This window comes from Cydia strobilella, chromosome 12 (assembly GCF_947568885.1).
Source record: "Cydia strobilella chromosome 12, ilCydStro3.1, whole genome shotgun sequence".
In the NCBI taxonomy this organism is placed as follows: Eukaryota; Metazoa; Arthropoda; class Insecta; order Lepidoptera; family Tortricidae; genus Cydia; species Cydia strobilella.
In genome coordinates, this window is record NC_086052.1 from 16662915 (window position 1) to 16684351 (window position 21437).

The following is a 21437-nucleotide window of genomic DNA, read 5'->3' on the forward strand; positions in this document are numbered from 1 at the left end:
AGGGTCCCGCTTTTACCCTTTGGGTACGGAACCCTAAAAAAGCATGTATCATATCATATCAATCTATCAATGTATCAATATCAAATCTATGAATGTCATATCCTGTTTGTTTACATTGTGTATCATACACACATATTATCTATTTGGCCCTAGGGTTACGAAACATTTACTGTGCAATAAAGTTTAAATAAATAAAAATTATTTAAACTTCATTGCACAGTAAAAGTTTCATAAATGTTGTAATTAAATAAAACTAAATGTGACATTTTCAACCAAAAGGTACCACATTGTCGCTTGTCAATAAGGTTGATTTGAAGCTGTATGGAAATAGCGCCTTATTGACAACCGACAATAAGTACCCTTTTGATTGAAAATGGCACAAATAGTTGAGAAATATTTCATTATTACTGTTTTATCTAAGCAATCAATAATTGTAAACGCTGGTGGCCTAGCGGTAAGGGCGTGCGACTTTCAATCCGGAGGTCGCGGGCTCGCGGGTTCAAATGACGGCTCATACCAATGAGTTTTTCGGAACTTATCATTTGATATTTACCAGTCGCTTTTCGGTGAAGGAAAACATCGTGAGGAAACCGGACTAATCCCAATAAGGCCTAGTTTACGCTCTGGGTTGGAAGGTCAGATGGCAGTCACCTTCGTAAAAACTAGTACCTACGCTAATTCTTGGGATTAGTTGCCAAGCGGACCCCAGGCTCCCATGAGCCATGGCAAAATGACGGGACAACGCGAGGAAGACATGATGAATCAATAATTGTTAAGAAAAATTAAATTAAGCAGAAAATTACTGTTTTTATACTATGTTTTGGTTTGTCATAACATAAAATATAAACACCCAAAGCAGATAATTATCAGGTCAGATGGAATTACATCCTATTATACAACAAAGAAGATTATGATGTTTGTTCACCAACCTAAATAAGCAATCAGTCACAGTCAGTGACACTGAAGATCACATATATGCATCCAGCTATTAAAATGACATAGGTAGGTATTTTACCATTTTAAATTTTGAAAATCATGCCTCCTACTGTTCTAGCATAGGTTCAGTTCAGGCCATATATGCATGTTAAAAAAAAACAATAATCTTCTCGGGGCAGAGGTGTAGGGTTAGAGCCGGCATAGCTTTATTTGACGTTCATAAGCGCATTGTAATTTGTCTACTTGAATAATAAACTATCTTTATATTAAACTGAAGAAACAAATAAAACTAAAAAAAATATATATATATATAGAAGTCAAGTCAGTTTGGTTTCAAGTAAAAAAAAAACATGATCTATTTGGCTAATGTTGTGTACAATAGCAATAGCATAGATCAGATCTCTCAAACATATAAATGCTAATGCATGCAAGAATTGAAAGTTGTGATGTCATCTAAGTGATAGTTAGCAGGGAAAGTTTCACAACCAAGATAAAACAAAACTAAGAGGAGTGATGTCATCCACTCCAACTGAAGATTTGTGATGTTCTAAGTATTTTGAAGAGTACTCTCATGACTTTCAACATTACCTTATTATTAAAAACAAATATTTTACATGTTTTATAGATTACAGGCCTCTAAAAGGTTTGTGAGAAAACGAATAATGTACAATAACAATCGGATATGATTTATGACGTTATTGTTTACGATTTCAATTATTTTCAAGCCATTTTCAATATCGGTGTAGTTGTGTTTCGTAACAAAGAGGCGCGCGGCACGTCGCACTCCCACCTTGCCCCGGCTCCGTACATTGTTCAGTGAAAGTGTCTCTAGGTACTTACTCCTTCGCCAATTATGTTCATGGTCACTGCTTCGATACAAGCACAAACCCGAACTAATCTTTCTAATCCCACAATAAATCATCCCCACGCACTTATTTTGCGATTATGAGACGCGAAAATATCAGCCACTATAACGGTCATACAGCAAGAATGTTTTTATCTGCACGAGCTCCATGCAGGACTTACCTTGTAATATACATCCATGAGGATGCTGTCCGGCAGTGATCGCAAATCATTCCGCTCGCACTTTGATTTCTGCAAGTAGTTCACTAAACTTGTTAAGCACAGCTCGTATAAATTATCGGGTATTTTCTTAGCACGCAACGTCGACGCGTCAGCCATTTTGGCAAGGTAAAACAAAACTCGCTTCATTTTGCTGTCGGATCAGACATTTGACATTTTGACAGCTGCAAGCGATTGCAACTAACTTCAAGCCGATTGGATATTGGTCAACGATGTAAGCTTACCAGTCAGCATTGATTCTATTGGTAGTCGTTTGCTAAAACTAAGGGCGAAAGGGGGAATTATTAGCGGCCTTTGTCTGACAGAACTCAAGAGGTCAGCTGATAAGAAGCAAAACAAAGGTTGTGCGAGCGAGACGGAAAGCTTTATTCATGTTTCTACTTGCAATGGTTTTGTCAGCTGATTGCGATTCCGAGTGTGCGCGGGAAATTTGAACGCGAGAGCTTTAACTTATTAATCTGATTATAATAGTGATAATAATAAATAAATAAATATTATATGACATTCTTACAGATTGACTAAGTCCCACGGTAAGCCCAAGGAGGCTTGTATTATGGGTACTCAGACAACGATATATATAATATGCAAATACATATAAAACACCCATGACTCGGGAACAAATAGGTATCTGTGCTTATCACACAAATAAATGCCCTTACCGGGATTCGAACCCGGACCATCGGATTCACAGGCAGGGTCACTACCCACTAGGCCAGACCGGTCGCCAAATTATGAAACAGTTAAATTCTGTAAATTATATTCATTACCGCGATCCAAAAGCATTAAAAACGTTTGCGCCTTGACATACCCTTTACATGTATTCAGCATTGCACCCGTGCAAAGCCGGGGCGGGTCGCTAGTAATCCATATAAAACTAGAAGAAATAAATGAAAACAACAAACAAACTAAATTTGGATACATTTATTCAAACATAACTAACCAAATATCACTAAAATGAACAAAACACTTCCTTGTCAACTAAACTAACATCCTTTAAAGCTGTTTTAGCAAGATAAATGCTATTGGCCTCCTGTGCCACATTATATTGCAGTGGTATTTCATTTGTACCAATGACCATAGACAAACTTATGGTATGTTGATACCATAGACTATTTTTTTTAATGACTACAAATTTATTGTTTTCCGATAGTGAATTTGGAGATGCCTTCGAGAAGGTTGATGTAGGCGGCGTGTTCGTAGCCAGTGCTGAAATCAGACAGTTTCTGAACGAACTCGTTGCTGATGCCTTTCTCTTCCAGCAGATTCATGAGAAGGTCGTACAGGTACTGAAATAAAAAAATACTTATAAGAAAATAACTAACTACACGAAATAAATATAGGCACCATGTGAGGCTATTACGAATCCGTGGGGCTATGAGAATCATGCTTTCAGGCTATAGGATAGGATTTTTTTAATTTACAATCTTATAACTAAACAAAATTAAATGCTATTTGTAAAAAAAAAGTATCCATATTCCATGGTAAAATAAGATTTGCCACCATTTTTTTCGAAGTTCTTTGTGTAACGCAGCGAAAGAGCTTTATTCATACAATAAAAAAATCTAAATACTGACAAAAAAAATTAAAAGACTATGTTCATAAGATAAATATCATAATTCCTATCCAATATAAAACCAATTTAAAACGAGTGGATAAACATTTAAGAGTAAAAGCTTAAAGCATGAAAGATAAATAAAAAAATGTCGCACGTCAATGAATATTTCCCAAATGATAGGAAAATAACTTCACATCTGAGCTGACAATATCCCCCGATTTTGGCACCTGACCACTACACTTATTATAGTATCAAGTGTGGCGTAAGAAATGGGGTGAAATCTGGTCATCAACAATGACATGCTCCAGGATCGAACCTGGGACCGCTGCGTAGCAGTCCATAGTCAGAACCTCTAGACCAATAGGCCCAGTCACATGTAGAACGAAAATAAAGATATATTGTTACGATTTTACAGTGCAAATGTTTTATTCTAATATTTGAATCGTGATGAATATGTAGTGGTAATTTGTTAATTTTGTTATCAAATTGTACCAAATTATTGAACAAGGTTAGTGTTTCATTGATCCGGTGCGCCATCTATTGGATCTGTTGAGAACTAATGAACACGCTCGATCATCATACAGCCGATTTAATATAAAGGGCACCATAAAGACCTTATATTAAGAGCAGATCAACGTGCTCACTAGCGCCACTGGTAAATAATTGTGATTATTTAGATTTAACGATAGATATTTAAAAAAAGGGGGCCGCTATGTACTGTATTTTGTATTTAAGCACCTTTTGAATACATTATAATAGTTTTTACGTTGCCGGATTCGTCGATCTATGCGTCCAAAGTTAAAACGGCCGTTTTTGGGTTAAGTTCATAGATCGACGAATCCAGCAACATAAAAACTAGTTTGATGTATTCAAAAGGTACTTAAATATAAAATACAGTACGTAGCGGCCCCCTTTTTTAAATGTCTATCGTTAAATTTAAATAATCACAATTATTTACCAGTGGCGCTAGTGAGCACGTTAATGGGCTCCATAAATACTCTTTTAGTCGCCAATGACCGATATATACGCACGGCAGGTTCAACGCCAAAGACCAAATTATAAGTCATAGACCACAGAGCAACATAGACCTACATTGCATAGGCATAAAGTTCAATTTCAGTTTTCACTTCGGTGACCTGGCGTCTGGATGACAGCTTTTGTGTTTGACACGGCGTCGAAAAGGTTAAGTCACATGTGATTTTAGATAATTTAGATACAAGCTATTGAGACATTTGATTGATCAATCGTTATACCTACTTAATGCGTAAATGTAATGTATCGAAAATCATATGTAATTTTTGTTGCAAGGTCTTTCAGTCCTTAAATTCCTGTATCAAAATGATTTCCGAAATTGTAACGAAAACGGCAAATGAATGATGAGAATAACGACAAATAATACAGCCTTATATGAAGACTTGTTTACGAATAAAGGCTAGTCATCAGAGGAACCATCGTAAACATCAAAAATTTCAGGAAATTATCTCTTTCACTTCGAATAAGGCGTAATTAGACTGACAGAGATAGTTGCTCGAAATTACGAAACCGTTACTGATTTAGGTAGTAGATAGAAGAGAAGTTTTCGTACTGACCCCGTCAAGCACGTCACCGGCGACTGCGTACACCTTGTCGTTCCACTCTCCCTTGTAGAGGGTCACCTCGTCGATTCCGAATATGTCATCTGAAAAAAAAAAAAAAGATTTGTCAAAGGACTGTCTCTTTTCAAACATAGACAGAGAGACTCATACTATCTTTGTCTTACACTAGTACTAGCACCCAAAAGAAAAGGATGAGTATAGTCTTTTTTTGTTTTTACTTAGTAAGAACAAAAAACTAAATTGCCTTATCTTACGTAATGAATGGCGAAATGAAAATGTCCAATAATTTATTTGTGTCATACTTTTATGCAGAAGTAAGGTACCAACCTATTTCTGGATGTGCATATGATTTGCTGTACCCTGCAAATGGCACCAGATTTCTCCATAAATGGGAGAATCTAGTGTGGCGTAATATGCAGGGATGATCTTAGATAACATGGCTACTAAATTTATCTTTTTTTAATGTTTTTATGGCTTTTGGATTTATCGAAGTCAAAGTTGTACATACTGTAATAGATGTCATATATTAAAGAAAAAAGTGATTTAGACTTTAGTCACACTACTTAAAAAACACAAATCAAAATATTTAATAAAATAATTTGATTTGTTTCCAAACTTGTTCAAAATTTCATACTTTTATTGAAGTTTGGTGCAAAAATATTTTTTTTTGTTATTGGGATTGACTGGGATTTTTGAGCTGATAAGACTGTAAACACAGTTTAACAGTCTTTGTCGGGCCAATGTATGCTATATACCTACCTACTAATTATTTCGTAGGAGCAGCGGCGGGTCGGATAAAATCCTTTCGCGGGCCGGAGCTGGCCCGCGGGCCGTACTTTGCCCACCACTGGTGGTGGTGGTGGTGGTGGTGGTGGTGGTGGTGGCTAGAGCAGTGTTTATCAAACTGTGGGTCACGACCCCCTGGGAATCGCGAAGCCTCTGCCAGCTTTAAAACAATACAAAAGCGAAACATTTTGTTCGTACCAAAGACCTATGTTACTCCATATAAGATCAATAAAGTCTAAGGAAAACACGTGGCTAGGAAATCAAGAAAATTTGATTCTCGCACAGATGGCGCTACCACCAATACCAACCTATGGCCTATTCTCAGCTAGATGGCGTTAACGGTAGTCAATCTTAACCTCATGGGTGTGGGGTTCATGTTGAATACTCACTGTACTCATCAGCATTACTCGTAGGCGGGTCTTGTAAGAAGGAGCAGGTGAATCCAAGTGTGGTATCGCCGCGGACGACGTCTACTTCAAACTGCGGCTTGGAGCGCATCTCGGAGAACTCCTGCTTCTCTGGCTGCACGTCGCCTTCGCCGAAATCGTCCGAGTCGACGGTGTGATTCACGTTGAATGTTACGTTAATTCTGTAAACATAAGCTAGTTGGTAAATACATGGTATGCAGTTTAGGTAAAATGTTGCTAGAATACATGATTAAAATACAAGATAGGTATGTATAATTACAAGCTATAATTGTTTTTTGTATGAAAGTATGTATGTTCAGGTCAAATCTTGCAATCTAAATAAGACCCACTTCCCATTATTCAATTGAGCTGAAACTTAACATACATAATATGTGGCATTCTCAATCAAAAGGGTACTTATTGTTGGTTGTCAATAAGGCGCTATTTTGAATTTGAAATCAACCTTATCGACAACCGACAATGTGGTACCTTTTGATTGAAAACGTATATATGTATTATGTAAGTTGGGTGACAATGCAATATTATGGTACCATCAATCTGATTTGACAATGGACACTTATTACACTTATTTTAAGCAAAAAAAAATTTGAATACCCTATCCTCTACTGTTTCTAACTTGATTTTTTGGAGGCTCAGTGACCCCTCTATAGACCCACAGGTTAAACTTTCGAGACCCGTCGGCTGCCTGGGTAGCCAGCTAAATGTAACCTATTATAAATAAATTAATTCATTAAGGGCGAAACGACGCGCACGAGACACGTCTACACTGGACGTTTTGGGCGCGAGGAAATACCTCGCGCGTATGCTCGCTCTGTGTGGACCCGGCTATTTGTGTTTCTTAAAAAAGCAATAAAAATTACCTTAACAAATGATAAGATCCCCTGTTGTTGGTTTCATTTTGTATTATTTTCTTCTATTGAGGTGTGCAAAAAAGAGTATTCGTATTATTTTGTAATGAAATACTGGTTTTAAGAATATTCTGTAATATAAGACTCACACTTCATCTTTCAGTGTCTTGGACAGCAGCACCTCAGCTCCAGTCCCATTCACTTTGAAGCCGTCTACCTCCGTGGGCAGAGTCTTCAACTTCTGAGCCTTTCTCTCCGCCACAATCTCTTCTGTGAGGAACTCCACCAGCTCTCGCTCACCTATGTATTTCAACAAAATTTTAATAGTGATCTAACTAATCCTACCTTGTTAGGGTTCCGTACCCAAAGGGTAAAAACGGGACCCTATTACTAAGACTCCTCTGTCCGTCCGTCTATCACGAGGCTGTATCTCATGAACCGTGATAGCTAGACAGTTGAAATTTTCACAGTTGATGTATTTATGTAGCCGCTATAACAACAAATACTAAAAAGTACGGAACCGTCGGTGGGCAAGTCCAACTCGCACTTGTCCAGTTTTTTTTCTACACAACCTACTTTATATAATTCCGTAAATTATTGTGTTTGAAAACTACATCAATCTATAACTACTTTAACATAATGTAATTAAGATGAGGCACTAGTATAACTAAACAACAAATTTGGAGAAGAGACAATGGTAAGTATCTATCTACTATCTTATACAATTTGGAACAGAAGTAAAGGAGGATGAAAAAAGTTTGTAGCTGCTTTCTAGTGCATTTAGTTTAGACACAGCACTTCACAAGGAGGTACAGAATATTGGTTAAGGAACAAGTCACTTACCAGAACTTGGCAGGGATTAGGTAATAGGACTAACCTAACGGCCTATTCTTGGTAGAAGTATCACGTCCGTAGTCTTCTATAATCAATAAAAAGTATTAGGGAAGGAACAGGGTAGCAGGGATGACAGGAATGATTTAAGCATGGCGCAATAGACATAACCTCAAAATATATCGAGAGTACCTTTCGTGTGTAGGGCTTTCAGACCGCATCCGCAGTTGCATGTATTGGAATGGTTATGAAGCAGGCTGGTGGCCACGGGCCCGTCCATCCTCTTTGAGCAGCTCATGTGCCATATTCCTCTCGTAAAATCACGCTTCACGGGAGCCTGCGCTCGGCTCACTAGCGCACTCGCTATGCCTGTGTTTTTAACACATCCCTGGATTACTCTGTGTGCTGACCTGACCAAGCCGTTCATTTTCAGTAAACTTTCTATCAGATCACAAAATAAAATGGAAGTTTCGAAAAAATGTCACAGAATGGAATACAGCAAAGCGCCGGTCAGAAAATAAATGTTGCCAGGAGATAAATAATTCTTTCTATTTTTTCAGTTTTTTATTTATTTAACTGAATAGTGATGAAAGAAATAAGAACGTTTTACCCAGTAGCTCAAATAGTATCTGGATGTGTGGCCATGTGGTCATGTTTGACATATTTGACATTCCAATCCAAACCAAATCCCAAGATTGATTTAAGATTTTAGTTCACAAACTGAACTCGTGTCCACTATTGTTATTTGTCTCTAAATTAATTAAAATGACGAAAAAACGAAAGTTTAACCCAAAAGCTACTGAGCCGCAAAAGCACGCACCAGTGGAAGTCATCGTAGAAGATATTACAAACCATCCAATGTGTCTTCACGGCCCCACACTGTTGTTTTCGTCGGAGAAGGGCCGATATTTCGCGTGCGCCTCATGCAGAGACAAGAAGGAGTGTACGGTGTACATCGAGGAAGACGAGTGGAAGAAGGAAGGCGTCCGAAAACGTAATGAGAAATATTATAACTTGATTCCTAAGATTGATAAAGCGGCGGCTTGGAGTAACTTGAATGAGGTTAGTTTTAATTTCTTAAGCAGCTTTGTTTGATAATAGATTTTAATGTATAATTTCGCCTTACTGGCCCTTAACTCTTAAGTAAGCTAAGAGCTTTGCATGTGCGAGATTATTGATGGCAATGAAAACTGCCACCATAATGCTATTTATAATTTCATAATGTACAATTGAACTGATCACAGTTGTGGACACAAGAGTAAATTTAAAAAATAATCATTTTACATGTATTAACTAAAATTGAAACAGTTAAAAGGTACACCAGGATGACCAGGATCACAGTGTTGCATGGAGTTTATTATTTTCTTTCTTTTTCTTCTTTTTTGTCTTTATCCTATTATTTGGGGTCGGCTCTCCTCATACTCATGCGCCAGGACCATCTGTCCTGGGTTGTCTGTGGATTTAATTGAGCTCATTCTAAATCCTTTGACAAGGTTTATTTTCTTTAAGGAAAACTTATTTTCTAGGCTTAACTATGCAACACTTCCTATTCTTTCAATAATTATACCCAAAATGCACTATACCAAAGTCTTTTCTTATAATTATATTTATTGATAGACATAAAGCAATACAAGTGATCTAAGCACATTGTTATCATTCTCCATTCAATTTATTGGACAAATTGAATAACAGTTTCGCAACTACTTTTTGTTTACCTAATTTCTTATCCTAAAATGAACAATTAGCCATTGTTGAGAATTATTGTGTCATTATTGTTTTAGTTTTTATCATATAAAAAGCCTCTGTAAACTTCAACTGCGATACTTGAGCAATTGACGAGCTCTACCCGAGTTGTCTTTAACAAGAAATGAAGATTATCTTTCTAATTTTTTCTCCAATTTTTTTTTTTAAACATGTTGAAAGTGAATGTTGTAGAGGTGTCACTGTTGAATTTTTACCAAAGAACAATAGCGGACGGTGCAATACTTTCATTCCGTTGGATTATATGCGCACGGTATTTATTTATAACACTCCACTCAGTCCAGTTATCGCTGCTCCGTGTGAGGTGAAAGTTTGCAATGATGGCCGTCCACCTACCGGCACTTTTTGTGGAAAGGGACCGTGCAATATTTTCGGCTGCCATTGTGAAGGTGGATGTATTAGGGGATCCAAGAAATATCCAGTCGATCCTAAGAAGAATTTTAAACGTGTCTATTCAAAATATGTGGACTTAGTAACTGAACCTCCTCCAACCACCACATCTAAGCCTAAGCCAAGAAAATGCCCATTTGGGAAATAGTGGAAGATAGGACTCGTATTTTTAGAAGAAGCAAATGTAATGCTTGATGAAGGATCATTTTCTACCAATTTGGAGTCTTTCAGATGGATATGAGTCTTGAAAAGGTGAGGCAAGACAATCAAAATGGTATATGGAATACGTAACAAATATTAAGAAAAAGACTGAAAACCTATAGGAGTGGAGAAGACCTTGATGAAACTTATTTTGACTAGCGAATTGAAGATCCTGTTAGACATAAGTAAGAATCTTTGTCTGGAATGTTTGAGAAGTCACTACTTATTTGAAAACAAGCATTCCTTAAGCAGTTTTTATCAAAGCTCACTAGTTTTTATGCAAATGGAATTAGTTACCAAAGAAATAAATATTAATAAAAAGAGTTTTTATTTAATTTTAACCACTTGACAATAACAAAATAATTAATTACATGTCAGGCTAGGTGTCATGACCCAGGCCAGATCTCTGTCCCTCGTCTTAAGACCTCAACACTCACTGGCCTCCAGTATACTTTGAAGACATTTGATCATTATAACGAGTCCAATGTCTGTACAACAACTGCAGCAAATATACAATAAAATACTATTTTATACACCTTAAATTGTTTACAATTCCTACCTTTCCCGGCCCATTGCCCAATACGACCATCAAACCTATAACAAAAGAGCGTACTCCCATCTTAAATGCCGGCAATGCATTTGTAATTCATCTGGTGCGGTGTTGCAGGTGTCCATGGGCGACGGTAATCGCTTACCATTTGGCAACTCGTCTCCTCGTTTGCCTCCTTTATCATAAAAAACCTACATGTACCTACAGAATCATAAACAATGACAATTACGAGTAATTAGGACTCTCCGCTTTGTCGGCCCTACGCGAAGCTCAGCCGCCTTGACAATCGATATCTGCCGGCCCCTTAGTCTGTTGCCCTTTTTCGCATTGACCCTTTTCCAGGCCGCACCAATCTACAAGGTTTTCCCAAAAAATTCAAATATATCCCACTCCAATTAAACCAGCTTTGATGATTCATTTAAAGACTAGTTACATTTTCCAAAAGTCAATTTCAACCCTAAATCGAATTGAAAAGGTTTAAATTGTATTGGCGAGTATATGGTCTATAAATCGTACTATGCCTGGAAAAGAGTTAAGTCTCCAAACAATTTGGATAAAAATTGACAACTGACAAACGCCTAATCAGAGGATATAGCTGTCACCCCTTGATGCAGGTCAAATCCTGTCATTTGTCAGACAGAGTGGACTGCGACTTGTAAACGTACATGTGGGCGGCAATCCTTGATGTTTGTTTACATGCGTGTTTTTTTAAATAATTTTAATTAGATTTTTATTATTTAAGTCGATAGTTACGAATAAAAATAAAAATATTTGATTCAAAGGAAGCATAGTCAATTGACTGACTAATTATAATTTTGAAATGATAAATTGAATGTGTTTAATTAAAATAATCACAAGGTTACTGTATTAAATAAATATTATTATTAAATTAATTGTTATTTTTAGACGATCTCGGAAATATGAATAATTGGGAATTGTATAGGTATTGATAGAACAACCATACCGCAGGTGGTGTGGCGTGATCTCAGATAGCAGGTGGCAGGTGTTACCTGGAGGGGTAGGGTTGGAAAGGTTATTTAAGCGGTTGCATGCCGTTGTTTGATTCATTCTTATGCTAAGCCTCGACTGTGTAAGAGCTATCTATACCCGTGTCGTAAATAAAAGTGAGTTTTAAGTGAAACGTCTGTTTCTTCTCTATTATCTCTATCCTAAGGGATGGTCATGAAAACGTGCCACCCGATGACCATGCAGACCATGCGAATAGTAGAACTTCGCCGACAGCAGCGGTGGGATCACAATCCCCTATACTAGGCGGGCGCCGCCGATCGCTTGTTCAACTTGAGCCTACTTTTACCATGGACCAAGTGATGAGCCTGGTAACAACAGTCTCCAAGCAAGCCGCAGCAAGTGCTGTTAATGCGGCAGTGTCCGCCACCGCCGCTAATCCACAACAGCCGGCGCTACCCCGTGAACGAGGAAATTTTTACCTACCTCCGTTCGACCCGGATGTACGATCTCATGATATTCGAGATTGGTGCGCTAATGTCGATGAAACCATTTCCGTTTTCGCTATATCACCTAAAGAAGCACGGATGAAAGCCATACTTCAGTTAAAAGGAAGAGCAAAAGTGTGGGCCGACACGTGGTCTCTACATTCAACTACTTGGGACCAGGTGAAGGAAGATCTAATCAAGACCTTCTCGAAGGAGTTCCGGTATGCTGATGATGTACAGAAATGGCGCAACTACACGTCGGACCAAGCATCGAGCTACGCCGAATACGCCATTACAGCTTGAACATTATTCAAGCGCGTGCGGCCGGAAGCTAATGATGCCGATGCTGTGGATGCGGTTATCACAGGTATTTATCCTGAACATATTAGATCTGAATTGTTACGAAATACGCCTGACTCTTTGCCTAAACTAGTACCTGTTTTGAAGACATACCGTAAACGTAAATTCGATACATTAGAAAAAACAAACAATAATAACAATTCTCAGAAAGCTCGCGCCACTGAAGATGAAGTAGGTATTAAACCAGACTATTTGTCTATTTGCTCTAGGTGTAATAAACCTGGTCATCGCTTTCGCGATTGCAAGGCGCTTAATTATTCCGGATCTGATAATTCCACTACTGTCGGAAGCGAGTCTAAAGCCCCTAATGATACTAAATCAGTGGAATGCAAATATTGTAATAAAAAGGGTCATGTTGAAAATAATTGTTTTCGTAAAATGTTAAATGAGCGGTCGAATTCAGTCAAGTCAGTAATCCTTTGCAGTAGGTAATTTTTACCGCCAGGCCCGTAGTATTACTACAGTTAAAATAGGTAACGTTACTTATCCTTGCTTGTTTGATACTAGTGCTGATTGTTCACTGATGCGAAATCACTTCTTTGGTTCGATTCCCGGGAAGAGAAAGGCTGTTAACGCCACTTTTTCGGTGCAGGTGAACACTCATTTGATTCAAGACAGACCGTTACTAATACGGTGGAAATAGCTGGTACTTGTGTTGAGTTAGGAGTTTTATGTTGTTAAAGATACTGAGATACAACATGATATCATAATTGGATTTGACTTTTTGTCATCCAAGCAAAAAAATGATATTTCTGTAAAACGCAATTTCTTAGTAAGCGAATGCATACAAAAATAATCATGTCTTGAGCCTGATTTAAATACTGACGTAAAAGATACTGATTTACAAAAAAAAAAAATATTACATGCATGCATTGTTGATAAATATAAAGACAGCTTTCAAAATCTAGTTTCCAAAGTAAATACCAGTAAATTGAAAACAACACTTCCTTTTAGTAGTCCAATTTTGATAGTTAAGAAAAAGGATGGTTTAGATCGATTTTGCATAGATTTCCGTGAGCTGGATGCTAGCACTTTAAGAGCCCACTTTCCAAGTTTCCATTGCCTTTGATTGCTAACCAGATAGATAGGTTAGGGAAGGTGCGTTACTTTACGCCATAAACAAAGCACTAGGCAAATATCTCTATATCCTATTGATAAAGTGGCTCCTTTCGTACCGCCCATGCGGACATAACTGGCCGTATGTATGGGACCCGAACTGAAACCGAGTCTGCATTAGTTTTTATAGACGCATTCACCAAATACGTTCATCTAGTTTATGCTGACGACCGTACAATAGATTCCGCAAAAAAAAACAAAAAGGAATTATTAACTCTATTATAACAGACCAAGATAAAAGTATGACGTCGCTAGAATTTAAAGATTTTGTAATAATTTTCGTACTGAGCATTACGTTGTGGCTAAAGGCGCTAGTAGAGCAAATGGTCAGGCAGAGCAGAGTATATTACCAAGCTTCTTCAAGTTGACGATGATGAGCCTATAGAAACCTTACTTTTGTTAGAAATGTTTGTAAGCAAAGGATGGACGAGCGATCTTTTCAAGACAGTGAGGTTTGATATAGGTAAAGCGCGAGTCAAACCTTACAAAGTGGAGATTTTGTTTTGATGCGTCGTCATGAAAGACATACTACCAAATTGGGTGCAAAATTTGAGGTCCCATGGAAATGTTAGAAATATTACTAAACTATCGTTATAAATTAAAACATGTTAATTTACGTGGAAGTACTGAAAAGATCGCCAGCCATGATTTATTAAGACCTACTCCTACGGGACAGACAGATCCATTTAATACTGAATTACTGATGATGACGAGTCTACCGTGTGGGCGGTGGATGAGACGAGTAGCAGTGTTCAAAATGAAAACTGCTCACAGACCGAGACTCAACAAACGTGGTTTTATTCATTAGATATTATTGTAAGTGTTTTCTTTTGTATTAACAAATTTATAATTATGTGTATGCATTGTTCCACCTTATCCACAACACCTTCCTTATAACGCTGGCTGGCCACCACGCGTTTCCTTTTTCCCGGTCTTGGCGGCTAGATCTCTATGTTGAGTGATGCCGATGTGGGCTAGATCCCAGGATGGGTGATGCCAGGGTCAGCGCAGGGAGCGCGCTGGAGCAGAATGGCCGTGTGGGCGGCAATCCTTGATGTTTGTTTACATGCGTGTTTTTTTAAATAATTTTAATTAGATTTTTATTATTTAAGTCGATAGTTACGAATAAAAATAAAAATATTTGATTCAAAGGAAGCATAGTCAATTGACTGACTAATTATAATTTTGAAATGATAAATTGAATGTGTTTAATTAAAATAATCACAAGGTTACTGTATTAAATAAATATTATTATTAAATTAATTGTTATTTTTAGACGATCTCGGAAATATGAATAATTGGGAATTGTATAGGTATTGATAGAACAACCATACCGCAGGTGGTGTGGCGTGATCTCAGATAGCAGGTGGCAGGTGTTACCTGGAGGGGTAGGGTTGGAAAGGTTATTTAAGCGGTTGCATGCCGTTGTTTGATTCATTCTTATGCTAAGCCTCGACTGTGTAAGAGCTATCTATACCCGTGTCGTAAATAAAAGTGAGTTTTAAGTGAAACGTCTGTTTCTTCTCTATTATCTCTATCCTAAGGGATGGTCATGAAAACGTGCCACCCGATGACCATGCAGACCATGCGAATAGTAGAACTTCGCCGACATACACTTACCGTCCCTTAGAAAATGCTTGAACCAACAACTCTTCCCGCTGACGACCAGACATCCCTTGATTGTACCTATATTATTTTAATTGCAGGTAAAATCCCGTCATCCTTCAGACAGAGCGTACTGCGATACCTGCAAAGAGCTGTACCTACTGTCCCAAAGCAAGAAACACTCAAACCACCGAGTCATCACACCGTTGACGGACGAACAGTTACAGAACCCTTCGAGCTGGCTGCCGGCTCTTGAGAATGATACGGTGGAGGCACAGTATATATTTACGAAGAAGTCGGTTAGCTGCGTGCTGGGGATATTGAGGAATAATAATATTAAGTGAGTTTTGTGTGTATACAAGGACAAGTATACCTTTTTTTTGTTGCGTTGTAATTACTTTTTGCTATATTGATACTATGATCACCGCAATGTACACTCAGCGTCAAATACTTTGTAGCAACCAAAGTAGTCAAATAGTTCGGTACACCCGGTACACCATATATTTAGTATGGTGTACCGAACTATTTGGCCACTTTGACTGCTACAGAGTATTTGACGCTGAGTGTAAAAGGATATCTATACTTCAAGAAGAAAAAAAAAACTTATATTTATACAGAAATCAACTATTAGTGAAATTCTAATGTTAACTAACCTAAATTACATACTACGAGTTCTAATAATTACCATGGACCATATTTATAGTTCTTTGCCTTATAGAATCCTAATAAATAAAAAAATAAACCACTAAGTTCCGTCAAAACTGGTTTTTACAATAACACAGAATTTTTTGAAAAAATATTGAGTTTCGATTTGAGAATGAAACTATTTTTATATCGTTAATACGAATCCAGAAACCGATTACGTAGGATTTAAACTTTACTCACCTTAAAGTCCTTTAACCAGTCTGTTAAAAGTACTAATGAATTTCCAGAAACATCCTCTGCATCGGCACCCCATCCATCCACGAGGCAGCCCAAGCACACCCGGACTTCAATTCCCTTTTGCTGGACTATGACACTCGGCAGAGACTCTTCCATGCCCCCAACAAGTACCTCTGGTACAACATGTTCAACAACTATCTCCTAAACGGGAATGACGATGAGAAAGTGCTTAAGAAGTTCTTTAAGAATTCCAAGTAAGTTTTAACTAGGCTACGAGACTTGGCAGATGCTCTTCAATGCCCCCAACAACCTTTCGTAAAATATGTTCAACAACTATCTTCAACGGGGATGACGATGAGAAAGTGCTTAAGAAGTTTTTAAGAATTCCAAGTAAGCGATACTTGGGAGAACCTATTCATCACCACCATAGAGTAACATACTAGAGCGGTACTGTCATAGTAAATTTCGTAACCCCAGTAAATTCACTGCCATCTGTCGACACACTTTAAAACTAAAAATAAATATTTATAAAAATACGATAAAATGTATTTAAATATGGATAAATGATTTTTTTATTTGCATTAATTATTTTTATATGATTTTGACCCATGTTCTTTCACTGGTATGCGTTAAAATTATAAATAACAAACGAAACAGTCAACGCCCTCTATACGAGTGTAGGCCAAAACTAGTGGTGCCATCTGATCGAGAATCAAATTTTTTGTGATTTTCGAGGCACGTTTTTTTCTTAGACTGTATCCATCTATTACGGAGTTATATCTATCTTTGATTACCACCAACAAGTCAAGATCGACCCATCTCTAGAGTAGGTACACACCACAAAGGAACAAACATACGTACATACAAACACAATAACCTCCTTCGCATCACGCTGTGGTTTAAAACTTTTAAAGAAAACTTTTTGAACTTACGAACATTACATACGAACATTAAAAGTTTTAATATATATATTCGAAATCACAACCCTCGTTTCGCTTCACCGTAGTCACGTAATAAAACTGTCTGTCTGTTATCTCTTCACGATTAAACAGCTGAACTGATTATGGTAAAACTTGGTATGGAGATAAAATAAAAAAAACATTTATTCTGACGAAATAAACCCTATTTTTACATTAATTCTTCTGCCAAACTGCAAGACAGTTTGTTGGCAGAGGGGACTCCCTTAAAACATAGATGGGTAGATAGTTTGAGGCCCTGGAGAAGGACAGGATAGTTTTTATCAATAATCATCATTCCACGCAGGCGAAGTAGCTCCTAAAAATCCTCTGTTTGACGCATGTTTGTTACAGAGAAGGCGGCTTATCCATAGTAATGGACCCACCCTTCGGCGGTCGCGTCGAGCCGCTCACGCACACACTGAAAGAGCTGTCAGCCACATACAATAAATTGTGTGATAAAGAGTCTACCGTGCCAGTCCTCTGGGCTTTCCCGTATTTCTCGGAGCCGTATATAAGGAACATTATGCCGGAGATGAAAATGCATGATTTTCAGGTAATAAGCATGGCTAAGCAGTTTTTTTTGTATTCTAACCTAAGTAGCAAAATAAGTTTTTGGCAAAAATTTCATTTTTGTAAGGTACAAGCTTTTATCGCTGACTGCACTTTTCGTTCCATAGGTAACTAATACTCATCGAGACAATTCAAAAAACCCCAAACACAATTAGGTTTCGTTGTGTTATCACAGAATTCCTATGACCACCTCGATGGTACGATAATATTGTATTGTCAATTGTCACCCGATTTACATGAGTATGCAAATTTTCAGCTTCATTAGAAGTCGGGAAGAGGGTCAAATTGAACTTGCAAGTTTTGTCCTGTACAAACAGTATCTATGTATTAGCAACAGTACAGTATGTATGTACTTATGTAACTAATAAGTACATACATACTTACATAAGTACATTGCAAGTTAATAAAATGCTTGTAATAAAAGTTGGTTGGCCAATTTAATAGCTAAATATTCTGCTTTTATACTCAAAATTGGATAAATTTGGACAATCAAACATCATTTTCTATTTCGTATTTGGGATATAAAAGCATTCTCAAAAAAGCAGTAACATGTAGCAGTGTGTATAGACTTACCAAACTGCAAATTTTATTATTTTAGTAGATTATTTTATTTATCATAATTTTCAGGTCGAATACGAAAACCACAAGAAATTCAAAAACAAAGGCAAGAAGCTCGGCTCTCCGGTCCGTTTCTTCACTAACCTGCCTCTAAACACCATAGACATGTCCAACGACTCCAACTATAAGCTCTGTGGCAAGTGCAAGTACTGGGTGCTGACCACCAACAACCATTGCCACAAGTGCGGCGAGTGCACTAGCAAGAATGGCATGAGGTAAGGTGGCAGTAAAAATAAACCGGCCAAGTGCGAGTCGGACTCGCGCACGAAGGGTTCCGTACCATTAAGCAAAAAACCGGCCAAGTGCGAGTCGGACTCGCGCACGAAGGGTTCCGTACCATTACGCAAAAAACGGTAATTAATCACGTTTGTTGTATGGGAGCCCCACTAAATTTTTTTTTGTGATATAGGAGGCAATCGAGCAGACGCATCACCTGATGGTAAGCGATTACCGCCGCCCATGGACACCCGCAACCCCAGACACACACACACACGCACACACACAGACAGACAGAGAGAGAGAGATATATATATATATATATATTCTGTTTTTAGTATTTGTTGTTATAGCAGCAACAGAAATACATCATCTGTGAAAATTTCATTTGTCTAGCTATCACGGTTCATGAGATACAGCCTGGTGACAGACAGACAGCGGAGTCTTAGTAATAGGGTCCCGTTTTTACCCTCAAAATTTTGAGTTCATACAAAAAACCCTTTATCATGTGCTAAGGTTTGGCAAACGCAGCTTAGCACCTTGTAGTTTCCAAAGTATACATTTCCTCCCTGGATATTGACATTACGGAAAATATTTTTATACAATTTGATGTATTTTAATTATAGCTATGTCCGACCATTTCATTTTTTTAGATTTATTACTTTATTATAGGAGTTAGAAGCTTTTAAAAATTGGTATGAAACCGGTTTTTCTCTCCTAACTCTTATAATAATTGAAAAATCTAAAAAAAAAAAAAAAACGGTCGGGCATAGCTATGATTAAAATACACCAAATTGTGTAAAAATATTTTCAATTTTTTTTTTTTTTTTTTTATTATTATTTATTGAGAAACAAACAGTCTTAAAGTAAACATAAGCAACTTAGCTAATAGCTACAAATTGATGATTGAATAATGTTGAAAATGGGGAATACGTCTGTATGGAAAACCGGTTTCGAGCTGGTCGATCCCCTTTCGTCTTAGGGGTTCGGCTCGCCTGTTTCATCACACTGGCGAATTAATCACGTCACACACACAAACTCTTTTGGCGTTATTCAATAACGATGGTCAAGTCTAACAAGGCCTTGATAATTTTGTCCTTATCCGTCATTTTGACATTTGTGTTTGTAAGGATGGGACACATGTTCCTCTGTTAACAGAGGCACAGGGCGGACACGCTATACATCAAAAATCACTTGCGTTTCTATGTGTGAACGGCACGTCTGTACACGCGTCAGTGTGAGACTGTGAGTAAATTGCTTAAAAATAGTACTGAGCGGTCGGCAAAGGGTCGTCAATCTGCTGTCGCGGGGCGAGGTAATTCGAGTCGGGGCGGGGCGTGGCCGTTCTGTATGATAATACTATTACTTATTCTGTGAGAGAGGTTTACTGTTATTTTTTTACAGTGAGTGCTAGACGATAAACCTTATAATAAGTTTCCAATTATACTGCTTGTTTTTAAACTAATCCACCTAACCTTTCATTTTACTGTCTCAGATATAAACATTGCAACAAATGCGAGAGGTGTGTGAAGCCCACATACTCTCACTGCGAGACTTGCGGACGCTGCTGCCTCGAAAAACATGTCTGCGGTCTAGTTGTGGAGTCACAGGTAAATATTTTTTTCTATTTAAAAACATTGGATGCCAATTTTTGATTTGATGATAATTCTTGGTTGGTTTAAAAAAATATGTGAAAAATTAATAGCACTATCAGAAAAATCATACAGGATGCTTTTGTCGTCACCAAAGATAGATATAACTCCGTAATAGATGGATACAGTCTAAGGAAAAAACGTGCCTCGAAAATCAAGAAAATTTGATTCTCGTTCAGAGGGCGCTACTAGTTTTGGCCTACAGTCGTATAGATGGCGTTGACGGTTTCGTTTGTTATTTAACAATTTTAACGCATATCAGTGAAATAAAAAAAATCATTTATCTATATTTAAATACATTCTATCGTATTTTTATAAATCTTCATTTTTAGTTTCAAACTGTTTCGACAGATGGCAGTGAATTTACTGGGGTTACAAAATTTACTATGACAGTACCGCTCTAGTATAAGTTACTCTATGGTCGTCACTGACCAAACTCTAAGGGGTGAATATGTACTTACGTTACACATCTTTCATCGTAGAGATTTGGTCACACTGAACAACTTTTACTATGGGGCCAAGCCCGAAATCGCGAAAAAAAAAACTGCCGTCAAATACATTTTGGCGCATCAGTCAATGTTTTCTATAGAACAGCTCTGGCTATTCCGCCATTTCGGGGTTGGCCCCATAGTAAAAGTTGCTCAGTATAACCCCAAAACCTCCCTGGCAACGGGAATGCACTTATTTTTTAGCCACCCTGTATATGGGGGATGAGGATCACATTAGTAGCTCTTTAAGGTACCTACGTGACCTACGTCTATCCTATTATGGGCCATCGCTTGATTCATCATGTATAATATATGAAGGTCTTTTTAAATTTCTCAATTAAAACATTATTGTATTGTTTCAGTCTTGTTACAACTGCCAAGAAAAGGGCCACAAGCAATCTGCGTGTCCTCTGATCAAACAGGGACCTCAAAAGAAGAAGAGGAAAAACGCTTGAAGGCATTTCAGCAGGCAACATTTGTAAGGCATAATTACTACCGAGTATTTGCTGTCTACTGTATGTGAACTGCAAGAATGTATAGTTATTAAATAAAT

At 37.7% G+C, this 21437-nt stretch overlaps 3 protein-coding genes across 4 annotated transcripts in view; 1 reads left to right on the forward strand and 2 right to left on the reverse strand.

The window, feature by feature from the left end:
• LOC134746299 (amyloid protein-binding protein 2) overlaps positions 1-2163 on the reverse strand; it is a 75546-nt gene extending 73383 nt beyond the window's left edge. Inside the window, exon 1 of the mRNA XM_063680675.1 lies at positions 1963-2163. Coding sequence (XP_063536745.1) covers positions 1963-2148 — 186 coding nt within the window. The 5' untranslated portion in view covers positions 2149-2163. The remainder of the gene's footprint in view (positions 1-1962) is intronic.
• Positions 2164-2925: 762 nt separating this feature from the next.
• On the reverse strand, positions 2926-8597 carry LOC134746276 (complement component 1 Q subcomponent-binding protein, mitochondrial). 2 transcript variants are annotated; one of them, XM_063680619.1, is made up of 6 exons: positions 8255-8597; positions 8109-8150; positions 7381-7531; positions 6345-6544; positions 5164-5252; positions 2926-3305 (listed from the first exon to the last, which is right to left on the reverse strand). In XM_063680619.1, the coding sequence occupies exons 1-6, from the start codon at positions 8487-8489 to the stop codon at positions 3153-3155; spliced, it is 870 nt and encodes a 289-aa protein (XP_063536689.1). In that variant the 5' UTR covers positions 8490-8597; the 3' UTR covers positions 2926-3152. The 2 variants fall into 2 exon arrangements, with proteins under 2 accessions (XP_063536689.1, XP_063536690.1); XM_063680620.1 differs by lacking the exon at positions 8109-8150 and having other exon boundaries at positions 8255-8595.
• A 135-nt stretch (positions 8598-8732) lies between these two features.
• LOC134746304 (rRNA N6-adenosine-methyltransferase ZCCHC4) lies at positions 8733-21429 on the forward strand. The gene is made up of 7 exons (XM_063680683.1): positions 8733-9124; positions 15601-15839; positions 16432-16635; positions 17692-17893; positions 18538-18743; positions 20240-20354; positions 21247-21429. The coding sequence occupies exons 1-7, from the start codon at positions 8828-8830 to the stop codon at positions 21337-21339; spliced, it is 1356 nt and encodes a 451-aa protein (XP_063536753.1). The 5' UTR covers positions 8733-8827; the 3' UTR covers positions 21340-21429.
• Positions 21430-21437: the final 8 nt, after the last annotated feature.

Excerpts from the sequence above, each read along its gene's own strand:
- LOC134746276 (XM_063680619.1), bottom strand. The coding sequence starts at position 8,489 with ATGAACGGCTTGGTCAGGTCAGCACACAGAGTAATCCAGGGATGTGTT. Across the intron at positions 8,151-8,254 it reads GAAAGCCCTACACACGAAAG|AAGACTACGGACGTGATACT; the intron begins GTACTCTCGATA and ends TATTGATTATAG. Across the intron at positions 6,545-7,380 it reads AAGACACTGAAAGATGAAGT|AATTAACGTAACATTCAACG; the intron begins GTGAGTCTTATA and ends TTATGTTTACAG.
- LOC134746304 (XM_063680683.1), top strand. The coding sequence starts at position 8,828 with ATGACGAAAAAACGAAAGTTTAACCCAAAAGCTACTGAGCCGCAAAAG. Across the intron at positions 9,125-15,600 it reads CTTGGAGTAACTTGAATGAG|GTAAAATCCCGTCATCCTTC; the intron begins GTTAGTTTTAAT and ends TTTTAATTGCAG. Across the intron at positions 15,840-16,431 it reads TTGAGGAATAATAATATTAA|AAACATCCTCTGCATCGGCA; the intron begins GTGAGTTTTGTG and ends ATGAATTTCCAG.